At 43.0% G+C, this 22,564-nt stretch overlaps 2 protein-coding genes across 3 annotated transcripts in view; both read left to right on the top strand.

The window, feature by feature from the left end:
• Positions 1–22,564, top strand: part of LOC137487279 (uncharacterized) — a 44,081-nt gene that overhangs the window by 16,377 nt on the left and 5,140 nt on the right. The gene's annotated exons all lie outside the window — the stretch shown is intronic.
• Positions 632–15,883, top strand: LOC108183688 (uncharacterized). Of its 2 annotated transcripts, XM_073947940.1 has the most exons (3): positions 632–677; positions 1,385–1,536; positions 14,471–15,883. In XM_073947940.1, the coding sequence occupies exons 2-3, from the start codon at positions 1,452–1,454 to the stop codon at positions 15,265–15,267; spliced, it is 882 nt and encodes a 293-aa protein (XP_073804041.1). In that variant the 5' UTR covers positions 632–677; positions 1,385–1,451; the 3' UTR covers positions 15,268–15,883. The 2 variants fall into 2 exon arrangements, with proteins under 2 accessions (XP_073804041.1, XP_073804042.1); XM_073947941.1 differs by having other exon boundaries at positions 632–1,536.

Genomic DNA, 22,564 nt, shown 5'->3' on the forward strand with positions numbered 1-22,564 from the left:
AATTCCCCCCTATGTGTAAAGAGCTTTGAGTGCCCAGAAAAGTGCTATATAAATGTAAATGTACCGAATTATTAAAACACTAAAGTCACATTGACTGTTTTGACAATGTTTTTGGTTCCTATTCTGGACTGGGCCCCCTTTTTGGCATCTCGGGACTCTCAGATTTCATCTAAAGTGTCTTCATTCATGTTCTGAAGATTAGCAAGTTCTCAGGGGATTGAAACAACAGGTTGTGGACAATGCCTGAGTGCCTAATGTACACCCTAGACTGCACTAAAACCCTAGATAAAGTCTATAAAGTTGTAGAAATAGGAAAGTAGATGTCATAATTACGAGGATGAGATTTGGATATTATTAGTAATGTGCTTAAGAGTCAAGTGGATTAAAAAAGTTTTTTAAAATGTTTCTAAAATGTTTAGATTAAAGGTTTTGATCAACTTCAAATACTGTTTATCTGTGCCTGTATGTGTGTGTGTGTGTGTGTGTGTGCGTGTGTGTGTGTGTGAGAGAGAGAGAGAGAGCAGTTATAGTTGAAAGTGTAAAACGAGGGTGAAATGTATTAATATAACTGCTACATTGTGGAAAAGAAAACGAAACAAAAAAAGACTTTTATTTTGGCGTGACGTGTGACGTCATAAGGCTGCGCCACCCCAGCGCTAGGATTCAGCTGGAGAAAGGTTTGTGTTTTACATGAAAATAAAGCGATTGATTAAAGTTTCAGGCTTTTTTACCCGATGATAAATTATGAACCTGTTGTTGACAATATTATTTAACTCTTTATACAACGTAGTGCTATTTTATTCAGAGTACTGGGCTATTGTTTGAATAAGTTAACAGAAATGTGTGTAATAAGTGTTTTAATTTATTAAATAGCATAATGTCATTCCATTCAAAGTATACAAGAAATGGAGTACTAGTTTTAATCAGGTCATTGTTTCTTACTCAGACTTACTCTTTTACCTGATTTATATTTGTTAATTACTCTCATATAAAGAAACTGTTGAAGCAAGTGTTAAAGAGAAGTTATTATAGAGGTAAAGTTGTTTTTATATTCGCACATTCGTTCATTTAGAAGTCTCTATATTGTTTACCATGTTACTTTGAATATTCGATTGGAATTAGCATGCAAATATGACTTGAAAACAGCATTAACACTGTTTATTTGACTGTGAACAATGCTTTACTTTGATAGTCATTTGCTGCTAATATGATTTTACTGTTTAGAGTTTGCAAATAATACTTTTATGAAATTATATTATTAAGAGGAAAGTCTGAATGTGTGAATATAAAACCAACTTTACTTCTATGAAGTTATTTTGTTTCTTTTCATTGTTTTATTTATTTTAAACAGGACTTTTTTTATTGTTTTGTTCATTTTAAACAGAATAAGGTGTCCAAACACAGAGAAAAACTCCTGCTAAAGCGACTGATCTCCACACTGTTATATAAAGATGGCGTTTATTAAAGAGGAGAGTGAAGACCTGAAGATTGAAGAAACATTCAGAGTCAAACAGGAAGATCTGGTGGAACAAACAGGTTGGTTTTCTTACTGATATTTTTTTAATAATAAGAATACAATATTAAATCCATCTTGCAGCCCTGAGTGTGCTGCCTAGTTCTCCTAAATGCACATAAGCACTCATTGAAAGAGGAATGAGTTTGTTTCTTGTTACTTGTTCTCATGTTTTTTGTCAATATTTTTTTATGTATTATTAGTCTCTCATTTTCTCAACCTTCTTAAGGTTATTGCTTTTCTAGTTCTCCTACTGTTTTTAAAGAGTCCTTGAGCGCTGACTCTATATAAAATAAATAAAAACAATAAATTAAAAAAGTTTAACTGAGCTGACGATATTTGACCTACAGTATTCTAATAGAAGATATCTGCTATTACAGTGATAGTGTTGGCTTAGTACTTTGTACTTATATGTCACTGTGATCACAGTTCCCTTTTTTATCAACTTTATGGGTTTAAACTTGTTTCTAGTCGTTGTTACTAGTTCTCACAGATTGTATTTGAGTTAGAATTACATTATTATTATAATAACTTATTACCAGGGCTATAGTGTTTAAACAGGGTCTCCACGGGGTCTTAAAATGTTGTAAATTCCAAAATCCAAATTTTAGGCCTTAAAAAGTCTTAAATTTACTGAAATATTGTGTTGTAGGTCTTAAACCTTTTTTAAACAAGTCTTCATTTTCATTTGTTCATGTTTTGCTACCCAATCTGGCCAAAACCCATACAATCACTAACAATCCATCTCAATAAAATCTTAAACTTTTCATTCAATAAGGTCATTTTAACTCTATTTATCAAAATGGTTCAATAATTAAACTTGGTGAAACCTGCAGAAACCCTGGTTTAAAATACGTCAAAAAACGTGGAAGCCCCCAATTTTAATTATGCTAAATGCTAAATTTGCTAAGTTTGTATTGTTTTGTTTTTGCTATTATTTTTATTATGTTTTTACTTGAACTGATTGTTCTAGCTGTCCTGTACGGTGACCTTGAGTGTCATGAAAGGCCCCTTCAAATAAAATGCATTATTATTGTCTGCAAGCATCAGTGTTTGATGAGATTAAAATAATATTTAAAAAAAAAACAAATTGAAAATGAGATAAAAAAAAAAATATATATATATATATAATATATATATATATATATATATATATATATATATATATATATATATATATATATATATATATATATATATACACACACACACACACACACACACAACAGTTCTGTCTGGTTTTCAAATCTGATTGGCTGATAGCCGTGCAATATTCTGCAATATCAGAACTCCTACAGCCTCTTTACCCTTTGTGTATTATTCTGCCCACATACAGCCAGCAAAAAGCAGACAATACAGATCTAAAGTTTAAAAGATGCTTGCTCAACTGTTTAACTGTCAGCTTATGATTTGAATCCGGAAGAAAGTAGTTCCTCATACAAAAGGGTTTTTGAGACTCTCCATGTTTGATTTTGTTTTTATATACACAATTATGCCGTCAAACTGTTGTATAAACGCAATATCACAATCATAGCAGTGTGATATGGCTGTATATCGGCACTGGTGGGGGCACTAAGGCACTCGGCCTGCACCCTCGTGCCAACGCACGCCTCCCACCAGTGCCGATATACAGCCATATCGCACTGCTACTCGTGTGATATTGCTCATATATATTGTTATAGCAACCTATGTGACCGCTTTGGGAAATAACCATCATTGTAGACATCACAGGATGACTGATTGTGAAGGAACGTGTAGTCTGGCACATTTGCTACCCACGACAAATCAAGATTTAATAAAAAAAAATTTAAATTGCATGATCTGACGTAGTGACTTTCATAAACGACAGTAAAAATCATGTGATCTGACCGGGGCTTTAGCTGTTGTATTGGAGTCAAAAGAATATATAAAGTAGAATGTTCTTTTAACAGAAACTATATGTTTAAGTTTGTCCTTTTGCAAAATGTTTGTCATTTCTTTTCTGCAAATTAGATTTTTTTTAAATCTGCTTGATTCGGTTAAAACCAAAAGCAGCATTTGTCAATTGGTGTTTTTCTCCATAAGACACACCTTTGACTGTTTTATTTTATGTGTATAGTCTTTAATGTGCTTTTAAATAATTTTATTCTTTTCAAAGCAGCACACAGACGCAAATTTATCCTTGAAAATGTGGCATGAAAGCAATGCACGTGCAATCAATTCCTTTGCTTACATTTTTAAAACAAAAGACAAGATAATTTAATTACTTTCAATGTGCTAAATATTTGTTAAATAATTATTTAAAAAAAGCTTATACACTTATTTAAACTGTAAAACTGTCAGCGCCAAAAGCCTAGTGGTTAGTGCATCGACAAATAGCACCAAGGTGCTCACGGCGACCGAGTTCGATTCCTGGCTTGTGGTCCTTCGCCGATCCTTTCCCTATATCTGATCACCACACTTTCCTGTCTGTAAAATCTCCACTGTCCTATCCAAATAAAGGTGAAAACCCCTATAAATAATTATATATTAAAAAAACAAAAAACTGTAAAACTGAATAAAGTGCATGGTAATAGGAAATGAAGGAAATTAGTAAATTAATCTATTTCGTTATTTAATGCATAAAATAGGCTAGTCTTTTTATAAATTGAGGTAATTCTGAAACTTTTAATTGCATTTTCTTTTCTTATAAACAATAAAAGTTGCATCAGATTGATGAAAACTAACCTGAATACCTGCGTAAACAGGGCCACAGTGACTTTTTAGTTTTCATTGAAACAATTGGATAGTGTCTTCTGTCTACATGACTGGCAAACGCGGCAGGAAATTTCTGCAAATATTTTGTTAACAAATGTTTAGTAATGTTATTAATGCATAGAAAAATGCTAAACAGATTTGTCCTGAGATCATTAATGCCTAGTTCAGACTGCGTGATTTTAGCCCCGATTTTGGCTCGCCGACAGGTTTTGAGAAATCGCCGACAAATGCCTGAAATCACAGGCAAATCGCTGCTCGTGCACGTGAGTGACAATCACACAGTATAAACTATCAAAGACGCGTTCTGAGAGAATCGCCGATGAGTCGCTGATGCCCGCAAGATATTTGGCATGCTAAATATCTGGGGCTGTCAGCGATTCAAATCATGCTGTGTGATTTGAGTTTTGACTGAAAATAACATCAGCGATCGCCTACAGCCAATGAGAGAGCAGCTTTCACTTGTATGTGCGTGTGTGTATACCTGCTGCAGGCCAGCGGGAGGCTGGGGGAGAAGTTAAAAGCGCTCTTTTTCGGTTTATTTCAACCCACAAAATGGAGGAAAAACTAATGGAGGTTTGACAGGACTCAGGAGCAACCGTGTCTGTTTGACGTTTCATACAGAAAAAAATTAGTTTATTGGCAACGTTGAGGAGAAATGGCTAATTCCCTTTAAACCCAGGTGAGCAAATATGTACATTTTCTACCCCTGATAGTCATGCAGTGTGAAAACATCTGTGACAAGACTACTTTAAAAATCATGCAGTCTGAACTCGGCATAACCTACTGATGACAGCCACTTTGAGATGGTTTTTAAGGTGGTTAATGAGATTTGTTGTGTTATCTTGGGAAGTTTGGACTGAACAGGAGCAAAGGCTACCTGATCAACATTACGTTCCTCGGAAAAAAAAAAAAAAAAACACTTGCAATCTAGACACAGTCACCTCATGCTTATGTTGCAGTACAATTCGTAGACTCCACTTATTAAAATAACGGTTTGGTGTTTATACTGTAAAATCGTGAAGATATATAATCATTGGTTGTGGGCCACAAATATCGTTATTGTGATAGTAATATGATTAATCGTGCAGCCCTACACTCTTTCATTATGTTCCTGGCTGTTTTTAACCCATTAACTTCTATTATAACCACATTTTTAACCACAAAACCATGACACCAAATAATCATGGATTCTAGATTGTTGGTGTTTTCCCTGTTGGGAAGAGGTCAAATGTGACATTTTTACTGTTGATCATCAGTTGGCAGCATTCACCCTTTAAATAGGCCTGTTCAAAAAGTTTCTGTCTTTCATATGGAGTTCAGGGGAGTAAAACAGCAGATTATAGTGTGCATGCATAAATATACTTTGTAGGGGGACCAACAGTTTTGTCTCAAAATTCAGATCAAGAAGAGCAGGAGTCAGAGTTTCAATTAAAAGAAAGTTTACTGTAGATAGTTTGGAGTTTTATAAGCAGAGACCAGCTTCAACACTCGCAAAAAGTTTGTAGACCGCCCAACATACAATCTCAGAATAACAACAATTAGACCCTTACATAAGGGGGTTGAACACCGCGTGTACACATTTTTATGCATCTTCTCCTCATAATGCCAAAAAGAACTTGAATTACACTTTTGGTTTTGATCGTACAGATCAGATCAATACATCAATCGAATCTGTTAAGTGTCTAGTTTTTATTGTGTACATTCACAATGACAACAAACTTGTGTGCTTTTGCAAAATAAGGATAATTAACAGTGTAGGCATACTCTCTTTTCTCTCTCCGTGTACTGTTTTTACAGGCTGTGTTATTACAATCATTGTAAGAGACGCACGCAACATGTAGACTGTGGTCAGAAAAAACACGGCATTAAAATGAACAGAAACTCTGCAAATACTCAACAAAGAGTCAGGTGAGGAGACAGCCGACTGTAGACTTTCAAGCAGAGCGCACATTCAGCGATGACAGTCCTAGAGCCAATGCAGAGGGGGATAGAGACCCACACGCCTGGTGCAGCGGTTCATAAGCGGGCGAAGGCAGTGTACACTTTTGCGTCATGACTTTGGTGGACATCTATTTCTTAAAGGGGAAGAACACAGGTGAGCAGGGTAGGTGGGGTGGGGGTCAGCCGGGAGCCAGCGAGGATAAACCCAGGGGGTGGGCGGCATTGCGGGTGGACGGACGGGATGCTAACGCACACACTCGGGCAGGAGGAGAATCAAAGCCTACACCAGCTCGTTCACTACGCTGCCGCCGGGGGCTCGATTCACCACGCCGGGTGACTCGACCGAACTCACCAAGCATCCCCCAGCCCTCGCAGGGCATGGGGCGGGGGCACGGGCCAAGTATCGGCGGAGAGGAAACGGAGTCCAGGGGGGCGGGCTGAGCGGCAGACAAGCTCTGGATCAAAGTCAGACGGGCCATCTGGGTCCTCACCCACGGATCGAGGCAGGAAGGGGGGGCGCTGTGTGCGGAGGGACACCCCCACGGCTTCCTGAAAGAACGCCCAGGACGAGGAGAAAACTACCACACCCATAGAGGCCGACCCATTGGTGCTTTGGGGGGCCTGGGTGGGGGCCTAACCCCTGGGGCATCACACAAGCTCCTATCGATCAGTAACGGAGGGGTCCGACGGCAAAACTGTCAAAGAAAAAGTCCGTGATTCATTGCCTTCACCGAAAACCCGATGGCAGGTCAGAAAATGTTGGTATCGGGCAAATACCTTCAGGCGCGGGACGTCCCGACAAGCAGGCCGGGAAGGGTGGTCTGCCGTCGGGCATGACTTGGTGGACTCGGGCCTGGGTCTAATCAACGCCCCCAGTGAGCGTCAGGCCACACGTATCCCTGTTGGACCTCTATCGCTCCAGATGCGTAAACGGTGCCGCTGGTGAACCACTGATGGAGCCACTGACCTCCGGGGGCCTTGTGTCACGCGCTGTATGCTCAGGGAGCCCACACGCTCTCCGGCCAGCCAAGTTCCACTCTGGGCCTGGAGCCACTTACCTCCGGGGGCCTTGTGTCACGTGCTGTTTGCCCAGGGAGCCCCCACTCTCCGGGACAAGCGCCGGTCCCAAAGGACCCTCTGGATTTGGCGCCTGATCACCAGCAGTGCCCGGGCACCCCACTATTAGGCCCGGGGACAATAACTTCTCCAAAACGCACGGGCAAGACAGACGTGCCACTGGTGACCCAACTGGCCAAGACGTACCGCTGGTGGCCCAAATGGTCTTTGAGTTTGTGAATGGGGCACCACCGGCCTTTGGGTTGTTGATGGGGCACCAGGGGCACGTAGTTCTAGCCTCAGGGAATAAAGAAATCCTGTGTTTACCACGGGGAGACGGATGGTCTCTCGTGGCTTGACAGCTCAGCCATGGGGCCCCCTGCCCCTCCGGGACGCGCACACGATGGCCTGCGGGGAAACGGACGCCTTGGCGCGGGTTGACAGCTCAGCTGTATCCCCCTGCCTCTCCGAGGCGCGCGCGGGGCGACCTGCGGGGAAACGGACGCTCTCTCGCGGCTTGACAGCTCAGCCATTGGGGCCCCCTGCCCCTCCGGGACGCGTGCGGTGGCCTGCGGGGAAACGGACGCCTTGGCGTGGGTTGACAGCTCAGCTGCGTCCCCCTGCCTCTCCGAGGCGCGCGCGCGGCGACCTGCGGAAATACGGACGCTCTCTCGCGGCTTGACAGCTCAGCCATGGGACCCATGACTCCCATGGGGTTCAGCGCACCGGCCTTGCCCGGGTTCGGTCGCGCCTTCTGGGGCAACAGGCCTGCTCTTAGACCCCGGTTTCCTTCAACTGCTAAACCCAAAATTGCACTAAGTGTCATTTTCTTCGCCTTCACCAAACCCGGAAGTCACGCACGCACCTCCAGACGCCGAGAAAGGTGGTCTCTCCACGGGCATGGCTTGGTGGGCTCTCCCCTGGGTCTAATCAACCCCCCCGGTGAGCGCACTTAGGTTCCCGCAGATGCGTGAACGGTGTCGCTGGTGGACCACTGGCCTCCAAGGCCTCACTTAACGCGCTTTCTGCCCAGGGACACCCCCACTCTTCCCGGGCAAGCACTGGTCCCCAAAGACAGTACGTTGGGGAGGCCATCCGCTACCCAATGGGGGAGAAAAGATGGCAAGATTACATATGGACTAGCCCTAAGAAGGGGGAGTGCGCATAAAGAAGGTGGTTAGCAGAGAGGGAAGACACGGGTCCACCCGAGAGGGGGGACTGAACTGTGGCGAAATAAGCATCTGGGATCACCTAGTGGGGATCACGCATAGCAGGCACCTATACCCAAAACGCGGGCTGACCAACGGGCAGGCCTACAACGTAGTGGGCCAGCAAGTGACTCCTCCGCTGAGTCAGTGCTGGGGGCCATGGAGGAATCTGCAGGGCTCACTTGACGAGGAACTTACTGACAGATAAGAAGGCGCACATATCTCCGTGTTAGGGAAAATGGCGCCGCAAGCGTGTTACAACACCCTACCGAGTTGTTTCCTCAATCACCAAAGGGTTACCTAATACCCTTGAGGAAACCGGCTCCACTCGCAGATTGTAAAACCTAGCAAATGTGTTGGGTGTCTCCCAGCCCACAGCTCTACAGGTGTCTGTTAGAGAGGCGCCGCGTTCGCGCGCCCAAGAGGATGCAACGCTCCGAGGGACACGGCTCACCTCTGCTCGAATAAGCAAGTGAAATGGCCTCCACAATCCAGTGGGATAATCCTTGTTTCAATACGGCACTTCCCTGCTGCCGACCGCCATAACAGACAAAGAGCTGCTCAGATGATCTAAAGTACTGAGTACAGTCCACATAGATGCGCAGAGCGCGAAAGGGCTGGGTCTGCCTCCTTCGGGGGCAGCGCTTGCAGGTTTACTACCTGATCTCTAAAGGGAGTGGTAGGAATCTTGGGCACATAACCCGGGCGGGGTCTCAGGATAACGTGAGAGTAATCCGGCCCGAATTCCAGGCACGAGTCACTGACCGAGTTGAATTAATTCGCCTAGCACCTCTGAGGAACCGGATGATGAGGTTATGCTTTCCCACGGTGCCGCCAGCTACCGCATCATGATGAGCAGAGATGGCAGCCACGTAAACCTTGAGAGTGGAGGGCGACAGCCTGCTCTCCAGCTTCTCTTAAAGGAAAGAGAGCACAACACTGATCTGGCAGGTTCGGGGGTCTTCTCTGCGAGAGACACCATTCAGTGAATAGACTCCACTTCAGGGCGTAGGCACGCCTCGTGGAGGGGGCTCTAGCCTGAGTGATGGTATCAACCACCGCACTTGGTAGGTAAGTCTTCCTCGCGTCTAAGGACCACACGTGGAGGTTCCAGAGATCAGGCGAGGGTGCCAGATGTTGCCCTGTTCCTGAGAGAGTAGGTCCTCTCTCAAAGGGATCCGCCAGGGGAGGGCCGTTGCGAGGAGGGAGAGCTCTGATATCTTGGTCCGGTTGGGCCAGAGGGGCGCAACTAGCAGAACCTGTTCCTCGTCCTCCCTGACCTTGCACAGTAACTGCGCGAGCAGGCTGGGGGAAACCCATACTTGCGCATGACCAGAGGCCAGCTGTGGGCCAGTGCATACGTGCAGAGAGAGCCCTCGGTCAGGGAAAAGAACAACTGGCAATGAGCGTAGACCGTGACCCACCGCTCTTTTTGGGCACGATGAAGTACGGGCTGTAAAACCCACTCTCCATCTCGGCTGGAGGGACTGGCTCGATTGCACCCTTTGCCAGGAGGGCAGCAATCTCCTCTTGCAAGACAGGGTGGACAGGTGGCTGACCCTGGTGAAAAACACACCCGTGAACTTGGGGGGCCGTTTCGCGAACTGGATCACATAACCGAGTCTGATTGTGCGTATGAGCCACCACGAGGGGCTGGCCCGCACTAACCAGGCAGGCAGAGCCCCCGCTAATGGAGTCATCGTTACAATCGCTGACGTACCAGCGGTGGGGCAGCACGGAGTGGGTGTCCTGATCCGGGCAGCGCGAGGGTCCCACGGAAAAGCTGGAGGAAAGCGATTCGCTCTGGCTCCACACAACTCCGGAGGGGGGCTCGAGGGTTGGAGAAAAGGAGACCGTCGCCCCAGCGCTAGTGAGCCACTGGCGAAGCACGTAGAACCTGTGAGCTGGAAGGCAGCGTGTCCCAGACTGACAAGGTTCATGCTGTCACATCCGGGGAAGGGGAAAAGTGCTCTTCCATTGATGTTTTCATGGCACTGAAACGTACCGTTGGAATAGGGGCCCCGCCCCCCAACTGCGGGGAAAGAGCAAGTTTCCTCTTCTCCGGATGGCCTGTCTCAGGGACGCTTCGCGGTCCGTTTACCGGACTTAACAGCACCCTGGGCAGGGGGGGGGGCTGCTGGCTTTCGAGGTGCTTGACACGACCGCTTCGTCGGAGCCACTTCGCTCCTTGGCGAGGAGCAGCGGAGGTGGATGGCTCTGTGGGTGGAGCGGGCTTACGGTCCCGCGGATAGATGACATTGCCCATCGCATCCGACTGCTCTCTCACCGCCTTGAATTCCTGGGTGAACTCACCGACTGTGTCGCCGAACAGGCCAGCCTGGGATATGGGCGAGTCAAGAAAGTGAACTTTGTCGACATCGCGCATATCGGCCAGGTTTAGCCAGAGGTGGTGTTCCTGGATCATTAGTGTGGACATCGTCCTCCCCAGCGCACACGTGGCGGACTTAGTAGTCCTAAGAGCATAGTCGGTCGCGGTGCGCAGCTCGTGTAACAAGCCTGGGTTAAATCCGCCCTCGTGCAGCTCGGATAGCGCCTGCGCTTGGTAGCGCTGGTAGGTGGCCATCGTATGCAAGGCGGAAGCAGCCTGGCCCGCAGCCTTGTAAGCTCTGGCTCCGAGGGAGGCAGATAACCTACAGGCTTTGGACGGGAGATGGGGTGGACCCCACCAAGTAGGGGTGCCACGCGGGCAAAGATTGACCGCGATAGCGCGCTCCATTGACGGGATCGCCTCATACCCCCTGGCAGCTCCACCGTCAAGGCCGGTGAGTGCGGAGGGGCACGCAGCGCGGGCAGAGAAAGGTGCCCTCCAAGACTGCGTGAGCCTACTGTGCACCTCCGGGAAGAAGGGGACGAGAGGCTTAGAAGGCTTTACCTTCTGTTCCTCTACATAACACCATCTAGTCGGTCCGGCCACGGAGCTGGGGGATGAACCATCTCTAACCCCACGGCCGAAGCAGCCAGGGAAAGCACGGCTAACATGTCCGCTTCAGGATCCGTCTTGACGGCGCCCGCCTGCCCAAAGGGGGTGAGCGGGTCTGGATCTTCGTCGGACAGTGTAAGCCCACCCTCCGATTGCCGCAGAGGACATCTGATCTCTGCTGTCAGCGAGCTTGAGTGCTACCATCTGATTAGACGGATCACTCCCAGTGCACGAAGCTTGGATGGAGCGCTTGGAGGAGCGGTAGGCCGCAAGCCCTTGGGCGGCGAATTATCTCCCGCTGAGACCCTCAGATCTGCCCAAGTGCCCGCTGCAGAGCAGGAGGCAACTGGGGTGGTTCGCTCTCGGACGAAAGCTAGCTGCGATTTTAGCTGCGCAACGGTCATGGCATCGCAGTGACGACATGAACCGCCTGCGAGCACCACATTAACATGCTGGACCCCCAAACATGTAATGCAGTGATCGTGTCCATCATCTGGAGCCAGGAAACCCCCGCAACCAGAAACGAACAGTTGGAGCGCCATCCTGAAAAGGACGTGCTGCACGACTGTGTTGCTCTTTTAGGAAAAATGCAACTATACGCACCGCTCTTGGAGGACCGGACCCAAAGAACGCCTGGCAAGGGAGAATCCCAGCTCGACCGTCTGCCGCCGCGTATACACACTTTGGACCGGGAGACACTTGTTCGCTCGGAAGTCGCTGTAGACAGCAAGAGGAACCCTCATCGACTCGATCAGAAAAGTCTCTGAAGCGAAAAGGATGGCGTCTGCTTGCTCCATGTGTGCTTATATGCTGGGTTAATTGGCAATGATGCACACCTGCGCAAGCTTACGCTGCCAATTCATTGGCATTCATTGGCCCGTTCAATACTCTTTAAGACAAGCGGCTTCTGAACCGAATCCTCCCAATTTGTGGATTTTCCTTAAATCAAATCCACTAATAGCATTGGAGTTCCCCACCCGAAGGAGAACTGTGTTCTCTGAACTCCTGTCAAGCGGTGGACTTCTACATTCTGATTGCTTGCCGCCGAACCACGTCATAGCTCATTACCATAAAGCTGACTTGATTTCAACTCTCCTCGACGCCCACACGGCAAAGACGTGCCACTCCTCGCTGCTTATCGCCGCCGGCTCTCATTGAATATAAATGACTTCCGGTTACATTGACACTCTTGCCGCTTTCGGTGTGAACGTACAGTTAGTCACATACCTGTCTGATGGCTCATTATTAGGCCCACACAGAATCTGCGCACGCAGAATTACGCCGATTTTTCCGCAGAAATCTGCAGATTTTTAGCCCATCATTAATTGTTTATTTGCTTGAGTAAATGTGTGAAAATCTATATTTATTCAGCTTTTAAATTAAAACAGTAATATTATTGACTAATATAAAAATGTTCATTTGATTTATATACAATGCATTTTAAAATAAAAAAAGAAATCCGCAGATTTTTACCAAAATTCTCTGCAGAAATAGCAAAAAACGTCCGCAGATTCCGTCTGGCCCTACTCATTATTTACGTCTTTGTCTTCTCAGATGGGAATCATTGCATTAGTAATGATAGTTCACGCCTTCTCGCATAGACCATTTTTCACCCAAAAAGTGACTTTGTCTTTTGACTTTGTACCTTTCGCGCACAAACAGCAGTATCAACAACAAAAAAACAATATAACAATATTCACAATAAAACGCAAAACCCTCAGCACTTATAACTCAAATGAAAGTGAAAGGAAAAATGCAAATAATTTCAGGGCAGCAGATTCGCCAGATTTGAAAACGGGGAAAAAATAATACTGATAATAATAGTACAAGGAGAAAACAAAACAAAATTAATAAAAGGAGAATTTGGCCAAAAAAACCCCAAAAACTTTCACTTCTTACCCACGGAGCGGAGGGGTCAAGGGATATGAGTGGAGAATGGCGAATGTGGAGGTGTGGATGTGAAGATTGAGTGCGTTGACGAACCCAGCCAATGAGTCGGCAGCTGACTCCATGCCAAGCGAGATAAATCAGTAAGTTGATTGTGTTCAGGACACAATGCGCTGAAGTCTTTGGTGATGCACTCGTTCACAGACGTCACGAGCACTTCAGTAACAAGACAGCGATCTTTGCTTCATTGCTTCAATACATACTTTCACTTTTTGTTTCTCACAGCCAGTCATTACGTTTACACTGCTCATCTCGACCCGGTGTCATTACTCGTTTCCCCGCACTGCAACAGTTCAGTCAACTTTTCTTTCTTCTGCACACCACATAATGCTGTCCTCTTTAACTCTCCTCCTCTTTCTTTATACCAGTGGTCACCAAATTTGTTCCTGAAGAGCCGGTGTCCTGCAGATTTTAGCTCCAACACTGATCAAACACACCTGAACAAGCTAATCAAGGTTTTACTAGGTATACTTGAAACATCCAAGCAGGTGTGTTGAGGCAAGATAGAGCTAAACCCTGCAGGGAAACCGGCCCTCCAGGAACAGGATTGTTGACCCCTGCTTTATACTCTCACCCATTTGCTTTTTGCCGTCCCATGGGTAAAGACCAATTAAACAATGTTGACTGTCGTCACAGAAAACGCCAACAATAACTAATGCATGATTATATGCTGTCATAGCTTTGCAATAAAAAAATGTTGTTATAATAGAGGCCAATTGAGAAAAAAACAGCCATGAATATAACTAAAATGGAGTAAATTTGCCCAGAGTGTATTGAGGTTTTATTTATTTTTTATTTCAAAGCATTTTTTCCAGAATATGTCAAAATAAGATGTCCCCAAATACCAATTTGTTTGCTGAAACACAGAGAAAGTTTCAATTTACTATTATTTCTGTTGAGCAGCTTTGAAACAAGTTACATCGTAAAAGCACTAGATAAATAAAGGTGAATGGAATCTGCTTAAATGTGTACACGTTAATGGACCAAACTAAGTATGATCTGATTCATTTTACATTTAACATGCATCAAAATTACAGTGTGTGTAGCCAATGTGTCTTTACACGTTTCAGCTTTTGATGAGAGATTTTGAGACTTAATGAAAAATAATGTTTTATTTATTTATTTCAGACCTAACTGAAGAGAATAAGGGGAGTAAAGAGGAGGAACATCGTGTCAAAATTGAGGAAAAAACTAATTTACAGGCTGATGGTATTTTAAAAAGGAGAGACAAGAATTGTTTTACCTGCACTCAGTGTGGAAAGAGTTCGGCAAGCCAAAGCAAACTTAAGATTCACATTAGGATCCACACTGGAGAGAAACCATTCACATGCACTCAGTGTAGGAAGAGTTTCAGCCAATCATCACACCTTAATCCACACATGATGATTCACACTGGAGAGAAACCATTCACATGCACTCAGTGTGGGAAGAGTTTTAACTGCTTAGCACACCTTAATAAACACATGAGGATCCACACTGGAGAGAAACCATTTATATGCACTCAGTGTGGAAAGAGTTTCAGCCTATCATCAAACTTTAATCAACACATGAGGATCCACACTGGAGAGAAACCATTCACATGCACTCAGTGTGGGAAGAGTTTCAGCCAATCATCATCCCTTAATCATCACATGAGGATCCACACTGGAGAGAAACCATTCACTTGCACTCAGTGTGGGAAGAGTTTTAACTGCTCATCAGACCTTAATAGACACATGAGAATCCACACTGGAGAGAAACCATTCACATGCACTCAGTGTGGGAAGAGTTTTAACTGCTCATCAGACCTTAATAGACACATGAGAATCCACACTGGAGAGAAACCATTCACATGCACTCAATGCGGGAAGAGTTTCAGCCAATCATCAACCCTTAATTACCACATGAGGATCCACACTGGAGAGAAACCCTTCACTTGCACTTAAGCCGTGGTCACGCTGGAGTTTTCTCCCCATAGACTTCTATTTATACGCACGAGAATGCGTCAGACCGGAAATGCAAGTTTGTGCATCAAGTTTCGCAGTTCACTGCGTTGCAAAGTTCAAGCTTGGTGAACTCTGACCTTCAAAATCGCATCACTTGACTGTGAGACCAATCGAAGATCAAAACATGACCTCTCTGGACAGAAATGTAAAATATGGACCAATAGCTCACTTTCTTAATGCCTAATAAACTAATTACCAGGGCTATTGTGTTTAAACAGGGCTTCCGCTGGGTATTAAAATGTCTTAAATTCCAAAATCAAAACTTTAGGCCTCAAAAAAAACTTAAATTTACTGAAATATTGTGCTGTATGTCTTAAATCTTTTTAAACAAGTCGTCATTTTCCTTTGTTCATGTTTTGTTACTAAATCTGGTCAAAACTTATACAATCACCAACAAGACATTTTAACTCTGTTTATCATAATGATAAGGACTGCTGAGGATATCGACCTGGACAGATTGTTGTGCATAGATTTAGTTTAATATAGTTTTTAAAACTTTTAAAACATTTGTTAATTTGTTTTTTTATTTTAAAGAAAGTTTATTTTGGGAAAAATGTGTGTGGATCCAAGTAGAGCTCTCTTGTTTTTACACAATATTTATGATCTTTTGCTAAGAAATATAAAAAATATTTTAATGTTATTATTACTATTGATTTATTATTGTATTATTAAATATTTTATATTAAAATATTTTTTGTTTGAACAAATAAAAATCTTTTTCATCTGGGCCAATTGAAAAATTCCTTAGTCTAAAATTTCATTCATAATGGTCTTAAAAAGTCTTACATTTAACTTGGTGACACCTGTAGAAACCCTGATTTAAAGTATGTCAAAAAAACGTGGATGCCCTTAATTTTAAATATGCTGAATGAAATGGACACCAAAATAATAAATTATTATAAAACATTGTACAGTTTTCTAAACTATATGATGTTGTGGGACGATGTGAGACAAAACTAATTAAAGTGAAACAATAACGTTTATCATTGCACTGACTACAACTGGCCAACAAACTAGTCTAAAAAAGACTTTTGCTGCTTAGGAAATGGATTACAACATGCTGATGATGTGCAAACATTTGAGTGTAAAATTCATCAGTATTGACCATATTCTTCACATACCAGCAGGTGCCGCTATTGGAATCTTTTTGCTTTTTAAAGAATACATTTTTAGATCCTAAAAACAGCGCTAATATAATAAGCCAAAACTGACATGCATTTATTAATAATAATATAACAATTAATTAATCATTTATTAATAATATAATACACCTTTAGTAAATGTGCTTGTGCATTTTTTTGTTTATTTGTTAATGTTATCTCTCAGATGAAAAGAGAACAGAATATTTGTACTCAAGTTATAATACACTGCTAAAATAATACAAGTTTTAGTAAATTATACTAATATTTTACAAATTACTCTTTAAAAAACTACTCTGAGTACTAGTTAATTACTTTTGAAAAAAAAACATGTTTTTCATTATGGCCCTTTATTAATTATACAATTATTTTAATTGTTTAATTGTTTAAATCATAGGCTACATATAGGTATTTGCATTAACAAAGTATGGTCTATTTTTTTCCGTACACGACAATGAATCATTTTCAATAGCACTGGCAAAACTACCACATACTTTTAAGGCCATAGAGACACTTTTTGTCCATTTTAAAACAATACTTTCAAGCTTTTAAATGTTTAAAGTATATGATGAAAATATTTAAACTTGGGGTTTTATTTACATATTTTACACTGTTTTTCTTATTTGCTTGTTGTCAATACAATATTTTATTTTACTCTTGATCCTAAACTGAAATAATTTTACAAAAAAGACAAGAACACTGTCAGTAATAAAATAACAAAACTAATTACTTGGTTTCTGACAACACTACATTTCTCAAGGCAGTGCTTTAATAATGTTTATTTTGATAAATGTAACAGATTGCTTTGACCTGTAATGCCTGTACAAATTGTTGATGCTTTAAGACAGATCAGAATACCCCTATTATGTATAAATCACATAAATACCTCATCCAGAAACATTTCTAGCATAATTCTTTTGCCGTAAAGAAATAAAAAGTTCCACCTTTGTGAAAAGTTATGGTAGGCTAAGTTTCACGTCACAATACAGACAAGTAAGTGCGTTAGCATTGTCACCGGTCATGCATCAATCTAATTCTAAATACTTGATAGTTTTTACCTAAGTTTAGTCGAGGAGCAAAGATAAATAATTTCTACTTCTGAGAGATCACAATTGTATATAGTCTGAGCACACACACGCGATGATGAGATCATGAGAGGACTTGCAGTTCATTTGAAAAAGCCTATTTTAGGGCTCGGATATCCAGTTTTGGCGATTAACTACATGACTGCACTCTCGTGTTAAAATAAAGCACTTGCGACATTTGCAGAAATGAATAATTGCGCATTACCTGCAGCTCGCGCCGACACTCTTAGAGGCTACTTACACTATGCTATCCGAACCGTGCCCAGGCCTGTTTGCCTGATCGTTTGAGAAGTGTGAGTGCGCTGAATCGGGCTCAGGCACAGTTCACTTGGGCTTTGGCGCGGTACGCTTGTGTGTGAGTGCAAAACACACCTAAGCCAGAAACTGAAAGCAAGACGTTTCTTTTAAGGGACTTCAATGAACACAAAACTGTTGTAGTTTATTAAAGAGGCAAACTCCTCACTGCACCACAGCTGTGCCTTCAGCAAACCTCCTAATTCCTGCAGCACGTGGACTTTATGACTGTTTATGAGCGTCAGAATTGGCAGATCTGTTCGGCGAAATATTTGATTGTGTGTCACTGCATCCCAATCAACTAAAACAACATAACTAGAGAAGTCTCCACTGTACTGAGCGAGAGCACTTCTCTACTGAACAGTGCATCATCGATGTTGTAAGCGTGCCCTGGCCTGAATGGAGGACAAGCGTGCTTTGGCCTAGTTCAAAGCAACTGTACATAGTGTGAGTATGCTCTCAGATTGTATTAAACTAGGCTTCAGAAGAGTGATAGGTTAGAGGCGAGTAAACTCCGTCGGAGAGAATTCAAAATGGCAGGATGTCCGCGGCTTAATTACTCTTGTGAATAACATAGACATCTCTATAGTAAAAAAACCAAAAAGCATTATTTCAATAATGCATTTGTTTTTAAATTGTTGTTTTCTGTCACTCTAACATAGAAAGGCCTTTGTCCCGCCCTTACGTTCAACGCAAAACTAGACAAGGTTGACTGTGATTGGTCACTTTTCATGTCAGTCAAATCATTGCTTCGAAATCCTGGTATATTTTATATTGGTATATTGAGAACCACTGCTGAAGGAGATAAAATATACCCACACAGCATCGAAGGCCTGTACCTTCTCACAACAGCATCTCTGTTACAACTCCAACTCCACAATTACAGCAAAACCAAGTCATCCTTCTACCCATGAGTTCATACCACAACAGCTAATTGTATCAAGCACCCTTGGAGCTTGGTCTGGAAAAGCCATGATCAACACTAGAGCCAGCTATACCCTACTTCACCAACATTTGAGGTCAGCACTTGCTTCCCTTGATGTTCTTCATCAATGGCCCCATGGTCTCCTCTACTTTGCTAATGGTGAGACCGCTATACCTTTAGGATGGGCAAAAACAAATGTCATTCTTTACAATATGCTTTTTTCCTATTCCATTTGCTATCCTCACTTCCACAGCTCTCACTTATTCAGTGATCCTAGGATTGGATTATATATTTACCAGTGGGCTACAGATCAATGTGGCTGGTGAAAATTAAACCTGCACATCAACCCGAAACCAAGAGTATCCTTTTCAGCCTGGGCAGGCCAGCATTCCAGCAAAAACATACCTCCACCAGAAGAAAAAAAGTGCACAGAAAAAACTCAAGCCAAGCTCTTTTGTTGTTCACCTCAATTCCCCCACCACAAAGTCTATTCCAGTTACCAGATAATAGGGATGACAAGACAATAATAAAAGCATCAGTTGATCAATCTCACCTGCATCCAGAAGAAAATTGCCAGTTACGTCATCTACTTCTGCAGAATCCACAAGTATGTACCTCCCAGCTTGGAAGAACAACTGTTCTACAGCACTGCTTGTATACTGACTACCCTGTGCTGATCAGACAACGTCCATACCGTTTAAAACCAGAGAAGCAAGAGATTGTGAAAGAGCAAGTCAAAGAAATGCTAATGAATAGCCTCACAGAACCTACACACTTAGCGTGGGCCTCACGAATTGTCCTTGTCCCCAAAAAAGATAGCAGTATGAGGTTCTGTGTGGACTATCGTAAAGTGAACGCTATCACAGAAAGAGATGCCTACCCCTACCTAACATCACAGAGATACTGGAATCCCTTTCTGGTGCTGTCATCTTCTCCACCATTGATCTCAACAGTTGGTACTGGCAGGTAACTATGGAGCCTGGAAGTGAATCCAAGACTTTTGGATTTAAAAACTTTAAAATGCCCCAGCAACATTCCAGCAATTAATGGAGTCTGTCCTAGCAGAGTTGCTGGGAAAAATGTGTTTTGTGTATATTGATGACGACATCGTATACTCACCCAAAGCTTCAAAGATCTTCACCTGGTTACACAAAGCTGGTCTGATAATTAACCTGAAGAAAAGTAAATTCTGCCAACATAAATTATCATTTCTTTGACATGTGGTGAACACCCAGGCCATTCCTGCTGATTCCATTAAAGTAGAAGCGATAACATCCTACCCGGTTCCAAAAAAACATCAAAGACATTAACTCCTTGGATTGGCAGGGTGGTACCATATGTTTGTGCCAAACCTTTCTCAAATTGCAGAGCCTATGAACTCATTGAAGAAAAAAGGGTGAATTTTTCAATGGACACCTCAATGTCAACAAGCATTGAAGAAATTAAAGACTTGTCTCACCTCGCCTTCCATCCTTGGACATCCTGTTCTCCGACTCCCCTTTGTGGTTTACCAGTGATTCCGGATTAGGTGCAGTGTTGACACAACACAAGGCGCAAGGACAGGAGGAATTTATTAATATTTATAATTTGTGTAGCCATACTATAGGCCAGGGGTTTTTAAACTGTGGGGCGCCAGCGCCTGTTAAGGGGGGATCGAGAAACTGAGGTGTGCACTCGAGTAAATTATGACTTTTTTTTATGTTCACAAGAGTCAATCTGATTAGTCCCGCAGCTAACTAACAAGCACGAGGCACCTTTTGTAGTTAATGCGATCGCGTAAAACATATACAAAAAATGGACCTGTGGCTTTTCAAAATGAATGACGGTGAAGATAACACTGGTAAATCGTCTGACAAAAAAGATGACGAGTGCCCTTCTGAAGCATTAAAGCAACAGGATGACCAACCCTCCGCGTCAACGGGGATCTCCACACAGAGAGGATTAACGCTCATTACAAAAACCAAAGGCCTGTGTGCATCAAAGCAACGGAAGTATGATGAACAGTACATACAATACGATTAATAACGAACCATGTCCACAATGTGTTGTGTGTTCAGAGGTCCTTGCAAATGACAGTTTAAAACCTGTGAAACTGGTGCGTCACTTACAGAAGAAACATCCGATGTTAAAAGATAAGCCAGTCGACTTTTTTCGATGTAAAGAATAAGCATTAAGAAGACAAAAACAAACGATGACCAGTCAAACCATGCTGCCAGTAAAAGCGCTTACTGCTTCATATGCCAAATAGCCACATACATTTCCAGAGAGCCTCATATCTCCAGCTGCAAAGAACATCTGTAGAACTGTTTGGAGAGAAGTATGTAAGTAACATTGAACAAATTCCACTACCAGACAACACCATAAGCCGGCGTATAACTGATATGGCATGCGACTTCAAACGTCAGCTGATTAGAAGAATAAAGAATGGGATTTATTTTTTATTACAATTAGTTGAGTCGACAGACATATCAAACTCATCTCAACTACTTGTATTCGTCTGCTACAGTCATGAGAGAAAATTGCTTGAGGATCTACTATTTTGCTCATCAATGAAAAGACGTTTACAGGAAAAGATATTTTAGAAAAACTCAGCGGTCAACTGAATGAACTTGGTCTTTGTTGGGACAATTGTGTCGGTGTGGGCACTGATGGAGTGGGATCCATGTTAGGAAAAAATAAAGGACTCGCTGCTTTGGTTCATGAAGTAGCTCCGCATGTTTGTTTCACCCACTGTATGATTCGCAGAGAGGTCCTCACAGCAAAAACACTTCCTGCGGACTTGAACGCAGTGCTTTAAACAGCAATACAGATTGTGAATTTCATAAAGACTTGTCCCACTAAATCAAGACTGTTTGCATTGTTGTGCACAGAAATGGGGTCCGAATATGAGCCGTTGCTTTTGCACAAGGAGGTTAGATGGCTCTCCACAGGCAAAGTCCTGCAGAATATTTTTTCATTGCATGACGAACTGAGGATTGATTTTGGATCTTCCTTTAGGAGTTATTTTACTGACGCTAAGTGGCTCACAGATCTTACATACCTGTCTGACATATTTGATAGGCTTAATTCGCTTAATTTGTCCCTTCAAGGCCCGTATTCAAACCTACTAACAATGTCTGATAAAATTGTGGGCTTTGTGAAGAAACTGGAGCGATGGAGAGGACAGGTGGATGCAAGAAATCTAGACATGTTCCTGACCTTGGATGAATTTATCACAGAAAATATGTTTAACTGGGATACTATTAAAACAGAAATCAATCTCCATCTGCCATCTCTGTCTGCACATTTCAATAGGTATTTTTCTGAGCAGCATAATTGGAACCAGTACGTCTGGGTTCGTAAAGTTTACGAAGCGCTAGATTCCCTTCTGCATTTTTCTAGTGACCTGTACTTTGAAGACACTGTTCGACTCAACCACACTCAGAAGTCTGGCTGGCAGTGGATACAGAATATGCTGAACTTTCGGAACTTGAAATTGATGTACTCTTGCCTTTTGCTTCAACTTGGCTCTGCGAAGCAGCATTTTCTGTGTACGTACATCAAAAACAGACTCATGTATCACACTGAATCAGGTAAGCTACATGTTTATGATTCAGTGTAATTATTATATGCACTTTAAACGCAGCAAATAATATGGGAGTGATGTTTGCACATGCCTTATAATTTTGGCTCGCTGGACGAAAAAGAGAGGGGGCGCGAGTGAAATTGGACAAACTTGGGGGGGCGTGTGTCCTGAAAGTTTGAAAACCCCTGCTAGAGGCTATCGAAAAGTGGAGACATTTCCTGGAGCCAAA

The sequence above is a fragment of the Danio rerio genome, chromosome 4, assembly GCF_049306965.1.
Source record: "Danio rerio strain Tuebingen ecotype United States chromosome 4, GRCz12tu, whole genome shotgun sequence".
Lineage (NCBI taxonomy): Eukaryota > Metazoa > Chordata > Actinopteri > Cypriniformes > Danionidae > Danio > Danio rerio.